The 24,203-nt window shown below is 39.9% G+C and overlaps 1 protein-coding gene across 4 annotated transcripts; it reads right to left on the bottom strand.

Moving 5' to 3' along the window:
- Nucleotides 1-4,608: 4,608 nt before the first annotated feature.
- LOC119718891 (potassium channel subfamily K member 2-like) lies at nucleotides 4,609-23,276 on the bottom strand. Of its 4 annotated transcripts, none has more exons than XM_038188317.1 (3): nucleotides 23,175-23,276; nucleotides 10,996-11,621; nucleotides 4,609-6,473 (listed from the first exon to the last, which is right to left on the bottom strand). In XM_038188317.1, exons 2-3 carry the CDS (start codon nucleotides 11,297-11,299, stop codon nucleotides 5,338-5,340), a joined length of 1,440 nt encoding a protein of 479 aa, XP_038044245.1. In that variant the 5' UTR covers nucleotides 11,300-11,621; nucleotides 23,175-23,276; the 3' UTR covers nucleotides 4,609-5,337. The 4 variants fall into 4 exon arrangements, with proteins under 4 accessions (XP_038044245.1, XP_038044244.1, XP_038044247.1 ...); XM_038188316.1 differs by having other exon boundaries at nucleotides 23,179-23,276; XM_038188319.1 differs by lacking the exon at nucleotides 23,175-23,276 and adding an exon at nucleotides 22,999-23,161.
- Between the last annotated feature and the right edge of the window lie 927 nt (nucleotides 23,277-24,203).

Here is a 24,203-nt window from a genome sequence, read left to right as displayed (position 1 = left end):
GTTTCTGGTTTGTGTGCGCGTCGCCGTAGCCGTGCTAAAATTAAAAAGTTTTTTTTCAATATACCAGTAAGATGATGTCTCTAAACTGCCAAACTCACTGGTTTGACTGGAATCCTGCTGCAGCACAATCTTAACGTGTTTTTAGATGGGGTTACGATCGAGTATAAGCTTTATGTGGCCTCTCTTGGCTCCCATATATTTTGCTCTAAATTTACATGTAGTAGGGTACCATTAGCAGACAGTGTTGTAATTTTGTAATTGTGCATCTGGAAGCCAGACTGAGGGAGCGATGGTCGTGTATCTGGAACCTGTAAACGCTTTTTAATTAGCGCAATATGTAAGGGAACAGACTAATTACCAGCCTGGCAACTCATACACGATGTCGATGTCGCTGTATGGCCTAACGTTACTACCGCTTTCTCTGATTTTTGTCTTGACAATCCAAATTTCCTGAAGAATGTTCGTTGTCGGTCGAGATCGTAACTGAGTGCAGAATTCTCAAACCTCATGGCATTACTGAGGTTACCTCAAACTCCACTCTGAAGGCCGACATTTTAAGAAAAAAAAAAGGAGGGGAAAAAACAAAAACAAAAGTGATGCGGCGACGCATCACTTTTGCGGCAAGCTCCATACCAGAAACCAGAGAGTTTTTGTTCTTGGCCTAAGGTTCATTTCCATAAATTATACATTAGACAAAATACCTGCATCTTGCCAAGGTTGTACAAATATTAAGGATACAATTTTAGTGCTTGATTTCCATAAATGATACATTAGACAAAATACCTGCATCTTGACAAGGTCATACAAATATTAAGGATACAATTTTAGTGCTGGATTGTCATAAAAATTCTTGTTCCAGATGGCAATGCATTTGCAGTGCTTAATTGGGAAAAGCATTGTTTCTGTTCAGATTTTTTTTCCCCTACATGTATTTCTTTTTTTTCCTTTTTGTTCTATCCCAAATCCCCCAGACTTTGTACACGTTTTGTTCCCCGCGGTATTTTGGACCTAAATCAAACTCGTATTCTAATGAAACTTGTCCCATGTTAAGACCCCATAGTGACATTGTGTACCAAAGAGTGACGTCACTTTTAAGGGTAAGTCTGATTGTCTTGAAACTTGGTGGGTACATGTAGGTAGATAGTGTTAATAGTATTAAAAATCTGAAGTGACGTCATGATGACGTCATCACCTGTTTTTTAAAATTAATTTATCAACTTTTCTACATTTTCTTCTAATACACAAATTTGACAAAGTATTTCTTTACACGTATTATTTCAAAAATGCGGAAAAGCCTGTGTCCTGTTCATCGAACAGGCATAGCTCTAGTTTCATTTTTCTTTTGTCAGGCATGTACATGTAAGGTGCATTCCAGTTTAGTGATATTTCTCATTTACAAACTGTATTTCTCAAATACACACATGTATACGGTACATGTACATTTTGTACATGTACATGTACGTACACGCACAGCCTAAACTTTTTGGTATCTTTGTTGATTTCAACACATATACACTATAGGGCCTACACGATGCAATATAAAAAAAACCTCTTTACTAACTCCTTCAATAAAGTATTGAGTTCTCTTTTCAGCATGCTGAGGATATTACACTTCCTATGTACCGGTGTTACTTTCAAACAGCATGGCTCAAGAGATACAAACACAGGATGGAAACATGTAACTGATAAAAAACGCACCAGCAAACAAACACAAGTTTGTCATCAGCTGATGTAAAGAACACCCCCCCCCCCCCCCCCGCGCGCTACGTTTTGAGAACAAAGTTTCTCAAGCCATTTGCTCAGCATGTACCCCACCGTGTGCAGTGAATTTTTGCTGCATTTTCTGCCTCACGAGGCTGTGAGGCCAATTTCCATCCTGTTTGATTTCTTTCGCCTCGCGAGGTGAAAATCTTACCGTGCACGACGAACCTGAGCTACATAGATCTACCGGTACGTGCTGAGCTCAAAAGATTAAACAGCCAATGAAATAACGTACATGTACCGGTACTCTGTACACATTATTTTAAGATGTTTTGTGCAAATCTTCTAAAGCGTGCTGGATTGTCTTGGATAGTTAATCTTTTTAGCTCAGCACGTACCTCAAGCCCCCCCTCCCCACACGAGAGCTACGTGCCGAGCAAATAGTTACTTGAGGCCATTTGCTCAGCACGTAGCTCAGATTTGCCGTACGCGGTTAGGTTTTTGCCTTGCCCTGAGGCGAAAAAAACAAATAGGATAGAAATTGGCCCCATGAGGCAGAAAACACAGCAAAAAATTCACTGCACACGGTGAGCTACGTGCTGAGCAAACGACCTCAAGACACTTTTTGCTCAGCATGTTGCTCTCGTGTGCGTCAGGCTTTCAACACTTTTTTTTCCTCTCCAAATGCCTAGCCATTTTTATTATTTCATGTTGCATACCCATGTAGTTGTATGCCTCCCTTGCTGCAAAATTTACAAAGACTTGCTCAGCACTCATTTGTAGAGGTACCGGTAGTAACCAAGTCCATTTGGATAACTTCATAAAGTCGTAACCAATGAATAATCTTGTGCACTGCCCAATAGGCTTATAAAATCTACTTTACTGTATAAGATAAAGTATGGCACAACAATGAAAGAGCTTGCAAGATTTCTATAACAACGTAAGTTTACCATACATGTGTGGGGCGTACCTCAATTGAGAATAACACTGACTCCCTGAATTGACATCATATACAGGTACATTTGTATTTTTTAATAAAATCTTTGAAAACATGTGTGCATACATGTATGTACAAACTGTATGATAAACTATGTGTTTAAAAAATAACTGTAAATCAGTAGGCCTATATATTTATTTTTATGACTGGCACTGACCAAAAATATGTACTGTAAATGGCACTATATTCAGACAAACATACATGTCCATGTACATGTACACACAGGTACATATACCCTATACATACAATGTACATACTGGTACACGTTGTACCAGTAGGTACTGATGCATTAACTTTGTGTACACACAAACATGCGTTCACCGTCAATCGTGGACGTCCTATTGTCCCTCTTTTGTACATTTATATTATGCAAATTCATTCATTAAAAGTTTTGTGCGTATTATGAACCTTTTCAGTGATGACATTGAGCATCACACAAATTGCCCAGACACACACACAAAATTGTCATAAACCTTATCTGTACACAATGTAAAAAAATCGACTTAGTGAAAGTTAAGAGTACAAATCGTTGTAATTTATATCAACAGAACAAACAAGAAACTGACCTACATGTATACGTTGTCATTTGTATTGTCTAATGGCGTGTGACAAGACAAAGGAGGTGTCGATGTATGAAATACAATGTACTAGGTAGTGTGCACGCACACATTTCAGCTGTGGTAGATAAACATTGACAACAAAGTGGCAACACTCAATATGCAAGGCTGGAAACTCTTAGATAATATCGTTACAAAAATACAAAACTACCATAAAGGCTCAATACAATAGGCAAGAATCTGTGCACCCCAAACTGGTTTAAATTGCTATTTTTTTTATACAGTTTAAAAAAATTATTTGGGAGGAGGGAACGGAAGGATAAATCAACGCTTCTTTTAAGAGGAGCATGAGTGCTAGGATCTCGAACCTTCTACGTATAAATTGCTTTGTTTGGGACAAAATGTCTGAAATTCATACAACCCGGTACTAGTAGGCCTAGTTTTTTGTAAATTGCAAATCATTGAAACAGGGTCTGAATTACTGCTTATTTTAGACATGTATATTGGCCCCTCCCCCAAAAAGGAGAGATTTATACAGGGGATACGGTACTGGAACATGGTAGTATAGGCATGAACAAGTAGATATTTCTGTGGATACCGCCATCTTTGTTGTCATTTGGTAATTTCAAGGGGCATTGCATCAGCATGCCGGTAAACTGCCCAGCATACAATGGCAAGATGGGACGTACAATTTTCAATAAAGTTCTCCCTAAGATTACTGAGTGACCTCAAAGATGGGAGTATCCATGCAGTGGTCCATGGCACATAAAAGAAAGGAGACACAGAACAACCACAAAATAACCTGAGCTGCATGTAAGGACAATTCAATTGGTTGTTGCCATAGCATGGATACGACTGGAGGTGATAATTAATCCTTGTACCACCTGCCAACAGGCCTGCAAAACCGTGGCTCTGCATGCAAAGTGCTTCCGTGAACAACAGCCCTGAAGAGAATATAATCAGGGTTGGTTTCTGTGGCTGGTGAACAGGGTATCATTTGATGATACTTTGAGTGCATTCGATTACATCCCCCAGCTTACACGCGCCTGGCTCCTTGCTTGATGAGACATGCGCAGTGGAGCTACATGTGTAAATAAACAAACAGGTTTTGGGTAAAGTTTCGTGCAAGCGGAGCTGGAAAGTTGAACTTTGACATGCAACAGGCTGCATCCGAATCAACTGTCTAGAACTAGGTCTAGGTCCACGCCCATAGAAAATACGCGGGGACGCGCTGACAATAGACGTACATAGCCATAGCCCTGGAAGCCCGTTTCGGACACGGCCTGAGATGCCCGCCGGACGTCACGTTGGCAGCCATGTTAATTGCATGGCCTTATGGGATACTTACCCAAGTAACCGGCTCGGCGAGTCGGTTACTTGGGCCAGGCTCGAGTAAGCGCGAGATGTCAGTGAGAGGTAAATCGAACGCTGTTGCGCCTGCACAAGTAAGCGCTGGGGAAGTAATCGAATGCACTAAATGTACCTGTAGGTTCTGATGATCAGTTTTGAGAGTGGGACACTCTTATAAAAGTGTATGTGTAGTGTGCAGGCATACTTGGAAAAGTTTATTAAATCTTTATATGAATGGAGCAAAACATTTTACACAATGTACATTTGTAACTACATGTGGTTGACTCAATAAATAGTTGCTGTTTAAAGTACATTGTATGCATTAAACAGGGTGCTTCTACATGTAAGGCTTTGTAAAGTTAATAACTTGAAGGCATGCATTCTTCAATTTGTTGTACAATAAAACTATGAAGGCACAACGCGTGATCCTACTTGAAATCTTTTGATTTTGTTTGGGAAAATGTGTGAGCAGATTTTGAAAATTTCTCGTTAAACCACAGAGCATGTGAACATTAGTGAACAATGCATGCAAGTGTTAGTACAGGAACTCCGACACATTTTGAAGGCAAACATGCAGGTACTCAATCAGGTTATAGTACTGGTACCAACTCTGTGTGATATTAGTCCAACAAACATGTACCAGAATCGATGCACTGTCTGAAAATGTCTAAATCCTTAGCTTGTCCATACAATCCATACCAAACTGAGGGATCACATCGCATCACAGAATAGCTACTTGACACTGATATTGTTGGCATGGCAATTACAATGGCAGCAGGGTCCTTCAGTTGCCGTGGTCACAGTAGATATTGTATTCTCATCACTAAATTCGTCTTCCTCACCAGTCACCTCCAATTTGGATTTCTTAGATGACCCCTTCCGTTTCCCCGTCGCCTTACGCCGGATTTTACTCGTTCCATCGTTAGGATTACAACTGCTATCAAATGAAACCTTTTTCCCAAGAGGCATTTTAGTGTCCTTTGGGATATCATTTTGAGGTAGTTTATGGTTTTCAAGTGCTACATGTACGTTGTTACTGTCCATTCCCTGAATCTCCTCAGCGGGCACTACATCTGATTGGCCATGGAAGGCGTTGCTGCAGTTGTTATTACAGGAGTGATCCGCTGTCACAACGAACTGATTTTCTTCCGTTGCTGATGGTGGCAAGTTTTGTTCACTGGATGTAGGTTCTGTTGATAAATTGGTTTCTTGCTGTTCCGAGGCATGTGTTTGTCGATATGATACAGGTCCCACAATTCCTTCCTGTGAAGTTAATTCAAATGCACCTTCCACGGTATACGAGGCACGGCGTTCACCAGAGTTTGCCTCCCCAGATCCACCATTGCGTTGACTTTTGAGTGACGACACAATTTTCTTGGCCGTTTTGCGTTCCCTTGTCCCGATTGCACTTATCACAATCGCGATGAAGGACAAACCGAAAATGTACCAAAAGACGACGGCGAGGTCATAGAGAATCTCCAATGCTTCCGGAGTTTCGTGTTTGGGATCGACTGTTGCGACATAATCCCCGAATCCGATAGTTGTTAGAGTGACGAAGCAGTAATAATGAGCGATCCTATAATCCCAGTTTTCCAAAACGGTAAATAGGGCTGCTGGAAGGAGCACCAAGAGTCCGTAAGTAAAGGACGCTACCACCACCCACACAATACACCGACGCAGTTTCCTTTTGGTCACCGAGCAGTAATCGCACAGCATGCAATCGAGACGGTCCGTCAAACGGCAAAACCACTCCCGATAGAATTGGCCCACGATGGACAGAAGCCATCCCATGAACGGTATGCCAAGGATAGCGTAGAAGATACAGAAATCTCTCCCGCCTTGGGTAGAGGGGGCATGTCTACCGTAGCCTGATGGGTGATTCGATGGGTGGATGATGAAATAGGAGAGAAAAGAAACAACATATAAGTACATGAACACAGAAAGACCAAGTGAACAGCATGATGGAGGGGTACACATTGAACCCTTAGCACTTGTTTTACCACTCCTTCTGATTTAAAAATCACAGGAGTGTGGAAAAAGGCACACCTGCATTTTTCTAGGTGTGTGTTTTTTCTAGGTGTGTGGTTTTCTAGGTGTGTGATCTGTGGTCCACGGAAATTCAGGTGTGCAATTATTCACACTTCTCGGGAAGCTTTTAGGTGTGCGATGGTGTGGGGGTGTGATCGCACGTCTCAAAACAGAAGGACTGTTTTACCACTGCCTATACACTCCTTGATCAATCCATATTACCATTATGTGCTGGGGCAATTTGGGGCAGTATACAAGGAGTATCAGGCAGGGTACCGTACTTTGGGGTGGTACAAGGATAATGGGTTAATGTTAAAGATGGATGAAAACTATCAGAATCCGATTGGTTCATGGTGCAATTGATCTGGTTAAAGATTTTTTCTTTCAGAAAACAAGACTGTTGGAATGACTTCAATGGCAAAAGAAGTAAACCAGACTCTGGTTACCAGAGTTGTTACAAATGTTACAGAACAATGACGACACCAGATTTCTTTTCACAAATCACATAAATGTTTCTTGGAGAAAAACATCTGAGATCGGCTTGCAATCGTGACAAGACTAAAAGCAATGATGGAAAACGTCTGAAATTTTAGCAGAATCATTCCCAGAAGATAAACTACAGAGCTGATTGTACAATGTAAACAAGTCAATCATTGAAGTTTGCTATTGCAAGCAAAAAAAGGAGAAGGTGGACATGTCAACAGGCCACGATGAACAGATACACTGGTATTTCCCCTAAGAGGATCATTAGTCATCCCGAGATACATTATGAACACAAATTAGTAAGGATTTATAAAATGTTTTGACCAGTCAGACAGGCTAATGGGTTGCCATGTACATTATAGATTAGCCAGTACTTAATGCTGACAGTTCATTTGTTTAGGATTGAAACATTAATAACAAAACAATGATTAATTCTGCGCAACAGCATAGGATTCAAGTAATTAAAAAACGATCCAAATATGAAGGACCTATTTACTTTATGGAGTGTTCACGGAGGAAAAGATGGAATTTTTCTTTAATATCAAAGGTACCCGGTTCTGTACGTACATATTTTTTCAAAATTTTTCTGACAAAGAGAGAATGCATTAAAAAGCCAACCATATTCAATGTTCCGTGGTTGTCATGGTTGTGGGGACAATACATTTTATGTTTACCGTACATATGTCTGATGAGGGATATAGGAAACCCTGGTAGCTATTGTGGAGACCAAAGACGCTGTCGGGACATCAGAAAGCCCACATAACTCAGTCCAATGTCCCTAACCGATAACAATACAAAACTTTCCCACAATGGGGTCACCGTTTACGCACTATGCACTAACATAATGGGGCAAAAATGGAAGGATGGGGTGTAGTTGTCACTGTGGCAGCAGTTATGACTGGCTTCTATGGGCGTGCATTTACAGGTAGTACGTGAATCGGGTACCCAATTGAAAACACGGGTATCCATGGTACCAATTAAATAGTTCGCGCTGGATGACGTGTATGCAGTGAGCTCTTTAGCTTGTAATTCACAGTGTACATTTTTTTGTAAATTGCACTTTCACAAGCGCAAAATGTGAATCTGATTGTTTTCCCAAAATGACTTTCAAAACAGCCATTCCTGACACAACGATCATGACGATTGGGAACTAGGATACCTGGTTATGATACACAACCCTATTATTGAACGTCTGTCCATAACGATCACTCATAATGTACCAGTTATTGCTGTGTGCTTTGAAACACCATACAGTAAGGAATATGGAAACACTACCTGTCTGATTGACGAGCACACCTATTGATATATTCTGGCTCATACACGTATGTACCGGTATGTGTACACAGCTTTGAAGGTACCGTGCCGGTAAATTCTTCACCGGATATTTACAACATAGGCTTGGTCTATAGTACATTTTTGCTGGTTTGAATAGGGCCAGCGTATAGTTCTCTACATGTTCCGGTATGCCTGACTCACTCACATTATGCTCTCACTCATTCACTCATTTTGAAATAGGGGTACCCCATAATGCTTATGTCCGGACCATTGTGTAGACCAGGGGTTAATTTCACGGCGCTGGTAAGCACAAACATTTGCTTAGCACAAAAAAAGTCTGGCTTATAAAAGCAGGTTACCAGCCAAAACTCCATGTGATGTATATTGCTCGTAATAAGTATTCAACTGTTGTTTGCTTACCGGTAGCAAGCCATACTTTTTTTGTGCTTAGCAGCGCCATGAAATTGGGCCCTGATCATGATGTATGTAGGAAAAGGTTTTGACAGTGAATAGCCATTCTGAATCAATTGAATTGAATTGTGTGCGCTCTGAGACCAGCTTTACAAGGCTTGTGTTGTCTTTTTTTTAAAATCCTGAGCTGAACTACATGTACCAGTACATGCGTACAATACGTACACCTTATATCCTCTAACAAATGTTTAGAGACAATGAGAAATTTAATTAAAAACAATTGATCAGGGTTGACATTGTATATTTAGGCTGACTGTTTTCTTTACTCATTAAAATGTTTGTTCACACTCATGTACTCATCAATACCAGTCTACGTTTTAATTAAATGCCAAGATGAAGACCACACCCAAATGTAAATTATCTGCGATCTTATATTAGTGATGAAGTCTAGAAGAAAACTGTTATTTGTGATAAAAAAAACCACTTTCTTCACTCTGTACCATATTTGGTTTTCCAATTATTTCATTTTGTGTGTTTTTAGATGACAGAATTTAGATGGGGGGGAGGGGGTCAAATCTCAACTATACGGGATAAGTGTGTGTTCCTTCACTAACCCCTGGCCAGCCGTGTAGAATACGAAAATGATGTTGATTGACTACATATTCAGAGCATACTGTGCATGTATTTCAAAGGCTGCACGCACTACCGGTACATGCACTCGCGTAATCTCCTGCACTTCATGTTGTAAAAGGGACGACAGAGGTAAACACATTATATTCTAGTAACGCAATGCTGAAAACTCATCTTTGAACAAAAATACTGGTAATGCTTTGTTTGATTCATGATTTTGTGCAGCATTTTCCAATCATGTTATTGGTGTTGCATGTACATGTACCTGTACATGTACATGCAGTTGTAGTATTAACGTTTTGAAAAATGGTGGGTATTTTTTTATAAAGCGCACGTATCCACCAGGACTGGTGCTCAAGGCACTACCGGTACATCATTATTACCCCTGCTCATTGGGCCCATGAAACATTCCAAATACCATCTCAGCTCCCTGGGGAGTATACAGCTCATTAGTACCTGTTAGGCGCAGGGAAGCTAATTCAATCTCAAAAACCATCTCTGCCCTCACAGGAACCCATTTACTCCTGGGTGGAGAGGAGCAATGATTGACAAAGTGCCTTGCCCAAGGGCACACGCACCATGACCCCAGGCTGGACTCAAACCCACAACCTGCAGCTTTACCTGCAGACCACAAATGCAATGCCCTTAACCACGAGGCCACAGAACTCCACTCCACAAAATAATAATCAAGCTTGAACAAAAATGTTAAGGAGTTTGGTTTGTTAGTCAGCAAGTTACATACCAGTACATGTACATTTATAAAGACTTTGTGGCAAGGCACATGAACCGACCTATGTTTTACAATTCTATACTCATTCCACTGTGATCAATTTTTTTAATCATAATGGCATATGATGGAAAATTGCAGTGTTGTTCTGTGGACTTATACCTTGTAAGCTTTGAGATCTGAATTCGGAAACTACCTGTTCAGTGTAAATTTACCGTTATAGTCTACAAATATTATCCCATCATGAATTTTCCAACAGCCAGAGCTCATGAGCAATTTCCTGATAATTCCTCGCATATGTCTTAGTAAACACGGCACACCTTTTCACTACAAAGCGACAATGTATGTACACGCAAATATTTTGCAAACTCACTGACAACATTACTGTACACATGTACGGGGCATAGCCAATGAAGCTTCCACTAGCGCTACCCCCCCCCCCCCCCCCCCCCCCCCCACTGACAGGTGATTTTGTTGCCTGTTTTCAACTCATATTATCTGGATGGTCATGTTTACCTGCTAAGTCCAAGTACTTAATTGAACAAATATATTAACTTTTCGGTTGCACCATGCAACAAATCCCTTTTATATGTTTGTAAGGTTCTGAAAAGGACTGGGGGGATTCACTGTTTTGGACAGTATGCTCTGCCAGTTGTCAGGAGACGTTTTGATTTCTGCAGCGCTTGTGGGTAAAAGATCTTTATTTTGGACTTGGCTGAATATGGTTGAACAAGAACACACACAAACACATTAAATTGCAAGCAACATCAAACTGAAACACAAAAACCGAACTACACGGTGATTTTAAAGTCAATCAAGCACACAGAAACACTCACCAATAGTGGTCACCACGGTGCCAGAGAAAAAGAAGGAACTACTAAAGTCCCAGTTGGAGTTACCGGACACGTTGAGGAGGGGGTTGAGGCCGCTCTCCACTGCAATCATGACTCGTTTGATTAAATCCTCCAACCTATCCTCAGTGAGGCACGTGAGATTGGACAGGATAGCCTCTTTAAACCGACGCAGGTCCACTCGCGTTGTCTCCTCCTGCGCCTCTTCAAGAGCCGAGAAGACCAAGGCACCGATGACCAGGTACAAGATGAAGGAAGCGACGAGAATAAGAAGACTCTTCCAATTCATCTTGAGACCGACACCTGATAACCACTCAAGGATGAAATCAAATAAATCGGTCTCTGTGGACTCAACAGCGTACTCAGTCACTCAATGTACATGTACCGGCATGCACACAGGAACTACGGTAGGCTTGCTGCAAATATGCACAGTCAACATGTAGCATGCACAAATTTGTACTCCGGAGAGCATTAGATGAGTTCCGGTATTGATACAGCTTAAAATGATACGACCATACCAGAAGATCAACGTGAGGCACTATCAAGACAACTGGTGGAGGCATTCACAGGCGAGCTCTGATGACTGTCACACAGCTTTTTGTTCCATCAACCTGGTTTAGGAGATAAAAGAAAGAATGCATGATGTCAATATTTGCTATTTCTCATATAGCCAGATGGAGACTTAACAAAAAAATTTGCCTGATTACCAAACTGACCTTTGATTCATGGATTCAAAACATTACAATCATTTGACTTTCGAATACCAATCCTTGGTTTTTACAAAGGAAGGCTCATTTCTTTTTGACAATTTGTTCAGTCCGAAAAGAATGCACTACACATTGCTAACAACAGTTATTAACATTGTTAACAGAATTTGATCCTCAAACAATTAAACTGTTTCCATGCTAAATAGCATTCCAGTTCAATAGAAGAATAAAATATGTATTTTAACATCAAGGCTTTACAGCTGTTAAAAAAAGGAAAAATGGCTCATGTACTATGTACAGTACATGTCCAAGTACCATTGTAATAGACAAAAAGGTGTATGTATTCATGTATGCCAAGCACTGCCTGAGTACACATGCATACATACATGCATACATGTACGGGTAGGTATCTCTCTTGGCAAAAGTAAGGTTAACGTTTGTGCATGCTGCATACGTGCCATACATTGTACGTACAAGTTGCCTTAAACTTGCCACAGCACTGAACAGACTCGGACGGAGACCATGAGGCCAGGTGTCCAGTGTAGATAACTCGCTGTGATTGGCTGAATCTGATTGCAGTGACTGGATAGCGCATATTTGTGTTGATAATGATGCTCAGTGAGATGCTCAGTATGCACAAAGTGGGACCAGTATTACTAGTAACTGTAGTTACTGAAAGGTCATATCACTCTTTAATTTATTCTTTGTTAAATTGTGTGTTTGTGGTTTTGGTTTTGTTTTTACAATTGATCATAGACATGCTCCGTACACCCTAAAGTGCCCAACAGTACACTAGTTGCTATAGTAACAGGAAGACTTTCAATTTGTGTGCGCGGTTTTTTGTGTGAGTGTGTGCTTTTCTTTGTTTTTTTTTTAATTTTCCAATTTTTTGTCATCACAGCTGCGTACACTAAACACACATGAACTCTCTAAAGGCCTCATTAGGTCTCTCGAGGTTCTCATTACCTGTGTGAGTGGATGAAGAAGCTGAAATTCTACAATCTCGAGAGAACACGTCGACATTGATATTAAAATACCTCCGGGAACAAAATCTGGAATAACCTTCCTTTAAGCTTAAGAGAATCAAATGCCAGCCTCATTTTTAACTTAACCTCAAACAACACATTTTAAATTAATCAGGTTTTTTTTAGTCAGTCCTGAGGAGACGGTATGCGATATTGTAGCAGTAGATAGCTACATTTTTGGTATTCATGAGTAACTTTTTCGTTTACATATGATTTTTGGCTAGGTTTACATGCACTGGGCGGGACGTTATACAATTTGTCCAGGAATAAAATGGCATATACTTTACGGCCACAATTTGTTTTCTTAGCATTTTATATTATTTGACATGTAAATCGGGAATACTGTAATATTTTGCTTTTTTACTCCCACTTTGTGTGGGTGTGTGTGTTTTTTGGGGTTTAAAAAAAAAATTGTTTTTGTTTTGTTTTTTGTTTTTATCAATTTTTTTCACAACCTGTTTTTTTCTTTTAGGTCTGCTGGGGGACTCCATGTAATTTTTTTTCATCAAGAAATATATATTTTTTTCTTTACTTTGCAGATTATTTTTTGCATGAATTTGCAATACGTGGTTTTAATGCTCTCTCCACTCATGACTCATCAGTTAGTTTTTTACTCATACTTGTATGTTTGGTGTAAAGCTGTTATGTAAAGTCTTTCTTCTTTTGTAATTGTTTTTTCTTTGTCTTACTTTATTTCCCATGTTATTTTAATGTGAGGGCTCCTTTGGAAAGAAGTTTTCTTAAAGGGAATATACACGTACAACATTTGCTTTTGTTGCAATTTTCAGAGATAAATGGATTTGGAGGATTAGTGTGCTATAGAAAATATTGTTAAACTAGCTTGTTTCACGTTTTGAGTTCGGAGATGCTGGAAAATCCAAGAAAAACAACCATGTTCTTGAAGTCTGGTTCCCTGACCCCACTTTAGATGAGACGTTGCAATTTATAGACTTTGGGGATTGTAGGTAAAAAAATCAGTCTAGCAGGCCTGTACCCCTTCACAGATGTGTAATCAGTTGCAAAGAAAATGCAGAATGACTAAAGATGAAAATGTAGGAGCAGTTTAAAAAAAAAAAAACCTTTTTCTCCAACGATGGTCGGCCGACCAGCATTGGAAAAACACAAGTTTTCTTGAAAATGTCAGCACACAAGGAGCCATGATTTTATGCTTTAGATTGTCATTCACTAACAGTCCAGTAAGATATTTCGTGATAATTTGATCATTTCGTTTTTTGATGTTTGCAAATGTTGTATCTTCCCTTTAAACTAAATTGGACTACCCTCGTTTAAGATTACAATAAAGAAAATAAAATAAAATAAAACATGTACATCTTGCCCAGATACAAATGTATACATAAAGTCATATTTAGGTAATGGGGATGCTGCAAGATGGAAAGTAATCAGGGTGTGTACACGTACGGGGTTCGTTACGCGGTAGAAAATGCAATAGAACAATAGACCCCATAAGGACGTCTTTGGAAATCTGTCTGCCCTATATTAAAGGGAAACGCCATGGAGTGTGAGATTTCAAAAGGAACAAAGGAGAACAAAAGAAGCAAGTCAAGCATCATCAAGTAATTTAAGACAGGAGTCTTATCGAGGACAGGAGTCAAGTCGAGGACGACCTTGACTATAAAACAAAAGATCGATGATGAAGAACAAAATAGCAAATCCTAAATTTACACCATAAACAAACCGATGTTAGTGTATGTGTGAGTATGTAAACACCGCCAATTTTGGGAGCTCACTTCCTGATTAGTTTCGATGTTTTTTCAGGGCCACCAAATTCTTAACATGGTCTTAGTTTTCACTGTCAACTAAGGCTCAATTTCTGCTCAATGTCTTGTAACTTGCATGCACTTGTACAGGGTGAGTAAAAAAGAATGCATTTTTTTTTATCAAGGTCAATTTTCTCGGAAATAGAATAAGGGTGGCCAAAATCTATTTTACCAGAATTATGTCACAACTGATCTGAATACATCATGTAAATTTCATTAATGTGGAGCTAAGCATTGCGATTATGTAAGCACTTGTTCATTGTGCCCTCAATTCATTACCGTTCCAAGCTCTTGGAATATACAATAAGCAGCACAGCTACCTCCTTGCATCCTGGTTGCCTGAAATCATTGCCTGGCTGCTCTTGCTTCAACTTGAAGGCCATTGAGGTGAATAATTCGGCCTGTCGTCTCCTATTAGCAACTGCCGCCCAGGTCATGTACAAATGTATATGTCCTCCTAGATCCTCAGGGATGTGATTTCAACAGTATGCCACAGAGAATTAAGATTCTTATCAGCACTCATCATAATGATCAGTATGGACCACATGTTGAAATGGGATTTGGAATGTAATAAATTGAGGACACAAGGAACAAGTGCTTACAGTATCGCAATGCTTAGCTCCACATTAATGAAATTTATATATATATTCAGATTAGCCTTGACTAAATTCTGGTAAAATAAATTTTGGCCACCCTTATTCTATTTCTGAGACAATTGACTTTGATAAAAAAAAAATGTTTTATTTTACTCACCCTGTACAGTGTACTAGTACTGGTATGTCACTGCCCTGAACTCCCCAGCCTAATTTACTAGGAACCATGCCCATTCAGGCAAATTCCAACACCCACATGGGAAATAATTGTTCACACACACTGTTGAACTTAGTTTCTGGAGGTATGCCAACCCCAGTGTAAAAGACCATCAGTTTAGGGGTACTGAACCTATCCCAACAGATTTAAACAATGCCTGCTGTTGAACTTTGATGGGTTGAGTTCGGTTAGGGTTAATGACAACTACATGTAAGTGTCACACATTAGTAGTTCAATACCACTGGACAGAAACTGCAGGTACCAAGTATCGTGTACAGTATCTGCAGGTACACCGTGATCCACTCCCATATCTCCATCTACATGTTAACATGAATGGATTTTGACAAACTATATCTTGTTGGATAGCCGATGAATAGGTTAACAAGCTGACAAATCGGCAAGGCTTCAGACTTGAAAGTTTTGGAGTGAGCCCCAGACGTAGGTACATGTACATGATGCCCCCAGTTTCGTTTTTGTGCAGTAAGTCCCATAGCAAGCGCTGTCAGCGCCAGCCGACATGGCTCTCATGTGTCTCGGTCTAAAGGTACCTTAACATGGATGGATTTTGACAAACTATAGCTTGTTGATAGCGGATGAACAGGCCAACAAGCTGACAAATCGGCAAGGCTTCAGACTTGAAACTTTTGGAGTGAGCTTCAGACGTAGGTACATGATGCCCCCAGTTTCGTTTTTGTGCAGTAAGTCCCATAGCAAGGGCTGTCAGCGCCAGCCGACATGGCTCTCATGTGTCTCTTTCTCAAGGTACCTTAACATGAATGGATTTTGACAAACTATAGCTCGTTGGATAGCGGATGAATAGGCCAACAAGCTGACAAATCGGCAAGGCTTCAGACTTGAAACTTTTGGAGTGAGCTACAGACGTAGGTACATGATGCCCCAGTTTCGTTTTTGTGCAGTAAGTCCAATAGCAAGGGCTGTCAGCGCCAGCCGACATGGCTCTCATGTGTCTCGGTCTAAAGGTACCTTAAAATGGATGGATTTTGACAAACTATATCTTGTTGGATAGCCGATGAATAGGTTAACAAGCTGACAAATCGGCAAGGCTTCAGACTTGAAACTTTTGGAGTGAGCTTCAGACGTAGGTACATGATGCCCCCAGTTTCGTTTTTGTGCAGTAAGTCCCATAGCAAGGGCTGTCAGCGCCAGCCGACATGGCTCTCATGTGTTGCGGTCTAAAGGTACCTTAACATGAATGAATTTTGACAAACTATAGCTTGTTGGATAGCGGATGAATAGGCCAACAAGCTGACAAATCGGCAAGGCTTCAGACTTGAAACTTTTGGAGTGAGCCCCAGACGTAGGTACATGATGCCCCCAGTAGCGTTTTTGTGCAGTAAGTCCCATAGCAAGGGCTGTCGGCGCCAGCCGACATGGCTCTCACGTGTCTCGTTCTCAAGGTACCTTAACGTGCCAGCATATTATTAATTTTTGATGAATAACCTGTCAAGGAACACCTTTCAAGGACAGGTTGCACAGTCATAATTTTTTGCAATATTTAATTAAAAATGCATGTGTCCTTTTACACCTTATTTTAAAATTTTAAATTTATATTTTTTCCATTTTCAATGGTACCGGTACTTTGGTGCCTCTTTGCAAATGCAAATTTCCATTTTCATGAGCAAAAGTGTGATGTATCGGTAAGTTTAGTCAAAAACCTCAATGTTACAGCTACCGTGTATTTAGCCAGAATTGTGGATGTTTTGCTGTCATAAATTTTCTTTTCTTTGGTGATTCGTTGTTGTGTCAATGTATGACAGTAAGCCAATTTAAGCAAATTTTTGGGTTCAAAATTTAAACAGAAAACCCCTCAATTGAACAGAGTCTTCCTGAAATGACATCATAGCAGTGTTGGAGTCGAGTCCTCAAAGTCGAGTACCGAGTTCTCAGAGTACTTTAGGGGCTGAGTCCAGGGCCGAGTCCAAGTACACTGTGACAAGTCCAAGTCCAAAGCACCTAGTACGAGTACATTCAAGGCCGAGTACTGGGCCGAGTCCGAGTACCTAAGCCTGAGTCCGAGTTCGAGAACAATACCGGTACCAAAAAAGTACAAAAATAAATTTAAAAAATAAATAAGTTAATTAAATAAAATAAAAACAAACACAACATGCATTCCACTCCTCTTTACCAACTGGTTTACACTAAACAACATTATTAGTGTAAACAATGTAAAAATAAACCAAAAGCCATCAAGTCAGTGAATGCACCAGCAGTTTTCACCATTTCTTAAAACAAAAAAAGAAGAGAAATCATGGATAGCTGGGTAGACACCAGAGGGATTGGCTATTTTGGACACCCATTCCAGACAACAAACTCGATGAAGTACACAAGAAAATGTTGTTAATAAAAAATTAACAAACCAACCAAAAGGCGAGATTTTAATTACTGGTTATTTGTTATTACATATTGAAAAACCGTGAAGCCACGAGTGAACATATGAAGCGTGAGCTTGGCTGGCTTCCGATTCACGAATCCTCAGTGTAAGTCACATTGGGGAGGCGGGAACTGGACTGAGCCGTAATACAGACTGCAACCGCGCCATTGTGCGCCAGGTTGAGCAATGGAATCGATTTAAAAGAAATGTACTGGATGTGTACTCCCGAGTACTGGGGTCGAATACCGAGTACCGGTACATGTACATGTACCAAACCGTCGAGTCCGTGCCAAATTCGAGTCCGAAGGATCGATTACGGGCCACACATTTTTTTCGAGTACTGATAGTCGAGTACGGGCCGAGTACACGTGTGTACTCGAGTTGTACTCGAGTACAAGTACGAGTACTTCAACACTGCATCACAGCAACAGCACCCTCAGTTGTCCAGAAAAGCATGGAACATTTTAAAAGTTAAAAGAAGTGCACTTTTCAATCAAATTATTGATACACACTTGAGCCGAGGAAGCCAAAATAGTGGTTTTACGAAATTTCCAGATTCGTGACCAGTTGATAAAAAAGGGAATCCAAACTTATAAGCAGACAAACACAGATGACAGAATTCCTAAAAAAGAATTGAACATCTGTTATTTTTCTCATGCAAACAATAACAATTGTACATTTACTTCCCTTATACAGTACCTTAAGAAAGTGACAACTATATGGACAGTGGATGTTGTAAACTCATGTCATCCAAATCCGTCCATAACTTTTTGAATTATCTTGTTAACAGACAAACCAACTAACAACCAAACCAACCAACAAACTAACCAAATCTAATGAAAGCTTTCTACTCGGCGGAGGTAATAATTCTGTCCAAGCTAAATCCTGGAGTCATACCTAATGAGCTGGGAAGCAATTCCATTAGTTTTAATGACTTATTACCTCAAAGACCATATTTCATTGGCCTCATGTTGGTAATTTGCACTGCAATTTGATAACGCTCAGACATATTATCGCTGACACTAATTATCTCTGTCCTACCCAAATGCTGATTTTAAATGACTAGACTGTACAAGGCCTGTACTGTTCCGCATGATCAAGCGTGCGTGTGCCATTACCAGCAACTTGGTGGCAGTAATGGGCTTAATTGGCCTCTTGTGGATGAACAATGACAGTCATTGCTCAGTTGTTTCAAACAAATTGCGTCATCCAGAAAATTAAAAAACAAAACAGTTCGGAAATTCACCCAGTGCAATATTTATTGTCACTATGCCCGGTACAACCAAAATGGTTTGTGGTTTATCACTAACAGTCTACCAGTAGGTCACGTTGTGAGTGCCGTACGGTATGATTCAGCTACTGCTAGACAATGATTCTCACACGACGCTGGTAAGTTCAGGCACAAAGAGCATACATACATTTAGGGGCCTACCGGTAGTTGCCCAAGCCAGATACTCCGGTTTTTCTTCGGGTTGGTTGATTTGGTTTGGTTTCAGGTCATTTTAAAAAAAATGCTTGTCGGTTTGGGACGGGTCAGCTTTAGGAAGTTCAGATCGGTTTCAGTTCAGATTCGTTGTTCAGGTCAGTTTGGCCTGGTCAACGTACCCGACCTGATGCACAACACTAATGCACATGTCTTATTGCTAGCAATGCATTTGATGGATGAGGCACTTAAGTCATTATTCTACCTTACACCAGTGCGTACCAGTACCAATTCAATTACAATATCGTGCCAAACGGTGAAGATAAAAGACACTACCGGTAGTTCTAATTGAGGTCAGCGAAAATCAAATGCAAAGTGTTATAAATGTGGCTATAACTTAGTTGCAAGGCAGGAAGCTATTGGGTTTTGTACAATGTACATGGGTGTTGCCATCGGGATCTATACTTTGTCATATCATATCAAATCAAATCAAGTTTAATAAGTGTTCTATGAAAATGTTTTGTTCCAGTAAACTTTGTACACAAGCCGGAATGGGATACATGTACATGTAGCTAGACTGTGAATGCTACAAACTGGGCATAAATTTACTGCTTTATTACTGAGGAATAATTCTTTATCCTGAAGTCACTTTATTCATCGTAATGGTAATTACAAACACACATGCAGTTTGTTGAATGACAGACAGTTATTTTATCAAGTGTTTCAATATTTCAATCCAAATTCAACTGATTGCAAACCTGCTCATCATGCCTCGGTATGTTTGATGGTCGAGTCGTTAAAAAGTCTCCGCTGGGAAATCAAGTTGAGGTTTACATGTAAGTCCAACCTGATCATGCTAATGACTCGATTCTCATACTGCTTATAGCTGCTTAAATGGGCCCTGATTTAGCCATCCATACGTAAGTGTTGAGAGATGGGAAACACTTAAGTTGGGATGATCTCAACTTACAAAAAAAGTTGGGACCAATGGTCTATTTGGGGTGTAATAATACTACATCCAGACTTCCTCCATATTCTGGACCCCATTGCCACCTCTTGACAGGGTGGAAAACTTGAGGATAAATAAGTGTCTTGTAACTACTCTTGCGATCCAGGTTAGGCCTACAAAAAAAAAAGTAGTCGGTCTCTGGTCAGTGTGCGCGTCGAATTTGATCATGCACGTTTTTTTCTCTCAAATTTTCCACGGTAGCTACAACAGCGACCTCTATTGCCACACCGCCTCAAATTTTCGCAGGTGGCTCAACCTGGGAAGGGCAAAAAGGCAAAAGGAGGACACCAAGGCAAATGATGGAGGACACCAAGGTATACATGTATGAGGACACAAACAAGCAAAATAGCACCCACCTGATCTGTACAATCCAAGCTTGAAAAAAAAAAAAACCCAAACCCCAAGATGCGTTGCGGCATCAATTCTGAAACTTTGGTCTGACCAGAGACCAACTATTATTTGGGGGGGGGGGGGCCTTAGTTTGCTTCTGAACCTGAAATATACAATGTTGTGAAACAAGTACATATTTCACAGAATACCTGTAGCTAAACCTTTAGCAGCATATTTTGACACATGGTGGCAGTGTGGCTAGGTCAGGCCACGGAGGAATGTTCTAGTATCTTCACCATTTTATGGGGGAACCTGTTAGAATGTGTATTAAAAAAAGTAAGAAAATATTTTTTTTGGGAAATTTAAATGCACTCAAATGCATTTAGCAATCAGACCGATGATCTTCAATCTCTGTGGAAATTTAAAACCTTATCAAATAATAAATATAAAGCCGTGAAAAGGTATTACAGCATTTGTAAAAATATTTACCATTGAACTAAACAGGATCCAACTATGTCACATACCGATGGAGCCTGTTGGATTGAGCAGTTAACCACTTGTGTGCATTCCTCATATATGCAAAATGTTGGATTCAGCAGACAACTGAAAATGAGGCACAGTGAATTGAACAGGAAAGTCCGGTTGTATATTATCTCAATGAAGGTCAGCTAGGCTCTACAGTCAAGTGACTTTTCCCCCGTGGCGAAAAACAACAGACCTCGACATGACGGCCAAAGTTATAAAATTGTAACTTAAAAACTACATAGGTTACACACATGAAATTTACCCGTCATAATTCCTGACATCTTCGGGTTATACCAAAATTCAATGAAGTCAGACAACCAGTTCTGAAGATGTGGCTAAAAATGAGACGCAAATGCCTGAGGTGCTCCATTTGCAGTGTGTTTACCTCTGTGTGAATCCACGGACAATCGGGTCATCGCACTTCGGCCCGATTTCGTGGACTTTTCTTGACTCGGACAGAAAGTGCCGACTTCTTTTTGTCCTGTTTCCATGCATTTTGATGGGTTACAAACCTAACCTTTGAATTTACATTGTATTTTCATTCGGGTCAGTTGAACATCGACAATATGCCACGCCACGGCTAGATAAAGAAAACAATAAGAGGGAAGATTTCCATACGAAGTTCACTCAACACCCTGTGTACAAACCCTATGAGATTGGACTGAAAAATTCTAAGTGTTTTCTAAGAAAATGCCTGTATTTTCTCACTGCTCAAATTGACTTTGATGACATGAAATTGCTATCTGGGGGCTTGTTAGTCAATACAGAGGAAAATTAGTGAACTTTGTACATGTATATGGAAATCTTTCCCTCCACTTCTGGTCATCTGATTTCAAAATTTCAAAAAGTTTTCAATTTCTGAAAGCCAGCCTGACATCTTGAAAGTAAACCCATGTTCAATTGAGCCAAAAAAAGTGCCTATTACTGTAAATCATGGAGGAGGGAGTAGACGGCTATTAAAATATTGAAACACATGAATCTGTGACTGAGAAACACTTTACATTTTGTTAGAAAATAGGCCTAGGCCTGCATGTAATTTGAAAATGCACTTGAATTCTTCACAGACTTGACTTTGTACACAATCAAAGAAGGCATCTGGGCATACATTTCTTTCCCAGTTCTGTATGGTAAGATTGTTGCTTTACAACAATGCCATTTATTGGCAGATATTTTGATGATTCCAATACCTTTAACAACATAAATAAAATTCGAATTGGAAAGAATGTTGCACCCTGACGCCACTATTTTTCATCACAAATCATCTCAATGAAGGTCAATCATTCATTACAAAATGTTGAAAAGACATGAATCTGGGGTTGAAAAACATTTCCAATTTTGTATTCAAAATACTCTGAAAATGCTCTCAACTCTCTATAGACTTGGATACACAACCAAGGAAGTGGCGTCCGGATACTACATCCTAAGTTTCCGTGGATTTTGTTAAAAGTCCAAAAATGATAGGGCAGCCTACATCACACACACACGTACGTATCCGTTCTTAGGGGTGCAGACCAGTAAATCGGTCCGAAATTGCCTGCGCCGGCCAAATCACGATTTGCATGCCCTCAAAATCTTCGGTATTTGGGCATGCTTTGGGCCATGAACTTGAGGGTTTGTAAAAAATATGGGTGGAAGCCGTGCACAGGACTGGGAGCTTGCAGTTCTGTGTAATTTTGATGTAATTTGGACCCTAAAAGCGCTCTATTTTGCAATGGAGTGTAGGCATCGTTTTTCAAAATGGCGATGGGCTTCAGGACTATTTTCAGGGGTGATCATCTTCAGATGGAAATTTCTCCTAAAAGTCATCAGTTGACCCCCCGAAAATTGAAAAGAAAATGAAAGATGATGAAATAAGCTTTAATTTGATGTGCGTCTCGAACACCTTGGAGAGTTATGAGTATTTTTCCCGAATTTTTGAAGTGGGAGCATTTACCATTGGGGTCTATGGAAGTTTATTTACTGGTCTGCTACCTTAGCAACTTCACGTACCGGTAAGCTAGCTACACAGCGACACTGTACACAGTCCGTCGTACTCCTGTTGGGCGAACCACTTTCATGACTTTGGCCTGATTAAAACACCATGGGCGAACTCATGATCACTAAACCAACAAGACACTAGGTTATTTCCAATAAAATGAAACAAAGTAAACTAGTGAACTACTTACCTACCTGAACTTAAGTGCTGTATCCAAGCGGAAAGGTCGTGTGCATTTAGTACGTCCGCGGCCGGCCCCCCACACAAATGAAGTTTTCCTTTATCCGGCATGGCGCCCTCTTGTGGAACAAAATGGAGAATTTACTGCTTATATGGAAAAGTAGTAAACTTTTCATTCATTCATTCAATTCTTTATTATTCTTACAACATCTCATGTGATCACATTACGTGACAAGGCATAAATGCATAGTTTTAAATATTAAGGAATTAATACTGGTTTTACAAAATTTATTTATACACTTGGAGCGCAATATTACACATACATTTAATGAAAAAAATTAAAACACTTGAAAACAATTATACGTGTAAGTTGTACATAAAACAGGGATAACATTTGAAAATAATAATAATCCTGATCAAATAAAACACGGAGTAGTAACCCAGTAAGAAGATTAATCTGAGCTATTATAATTTGATAGTAAATTCGAATGCCTGCCCTTAAGTGAGTTATGTAACGATTTCCAAAACTTAGGGCCTTCATACCTAAATGTACATACAAAATTGTTCTTACAAATGAAAAGTGAAGTTCTCTTACGGCGGGTAAAATGGTGTTGTATAGTTTCGTTTCTGCAAAACATTTTGCAAATTTGAGAAGTGAATTATTGTTTAAACGACGCATAAAGGCTCCAAGTTGAAGTAACCAAATTTTATTGACCTTGAGTGTTTTATGTTTATAGAGGATTTGAATGTTCGAGTCTATCAACAGGATAACTCTCAATGCCCGTTTTTGTAGATAAAGAATTCTATTCACATAACTTGCTGCACATTTCCCCCATGCTAGGATCCCATAGTTCAAATAAGGCAAAATCAATGTATTATAAAGCATAAACAGTACTTCCTGTGGGAAAAAGGATTTGAGCTTGCTAATGACACCTATATTTCTAGAAAAAATAGAGAACAAATGTTATTTACTTGAATTTTCCAAGAGAGAGTTGGATCAGTATTTAATACCCATAATCCGGTAAATGGGGACGTGTTT

The sequence above is a fragment of the Patiria miniata genome, unplaced genomic scaffold (assembly GCF_015706575.1).
Source record: "Patiria miniata isolate m_02_andy unplaced genomic scaffold, ASM1570657v1 HiC_scaffold_7, whole genome shotgun sequence".
Lineage (NCBI taxonomy): Eukaryota > Metazoa > Echinodermata > Asteroidea > Valvatida > Asterinidae > Patiria > Patiria miniata.
The sequence above is the reverse complement of the archived record's forward strand: the minus strand, read 5'-3'. Positions and strand labels throughout refer to the sequence as shown.

Excerpts from the sequence above, each read along its gene's own strand:
- LOC119718891 (XM_038188317.1), bottom strand. The coding sequence starts at position 11,299 with ATGAATTGGAAGAGTCTTCTTATTCTCGTCGCTTCCTTCATCTTGTAC. Across the intron at positions 6,474-10,995 it reads CACCGTGGTGACCACTATTG|GCTACGGTAGACATGCCCCC; the intron begins GTGAGTGTTTCT and ends ATCACCCATCAG.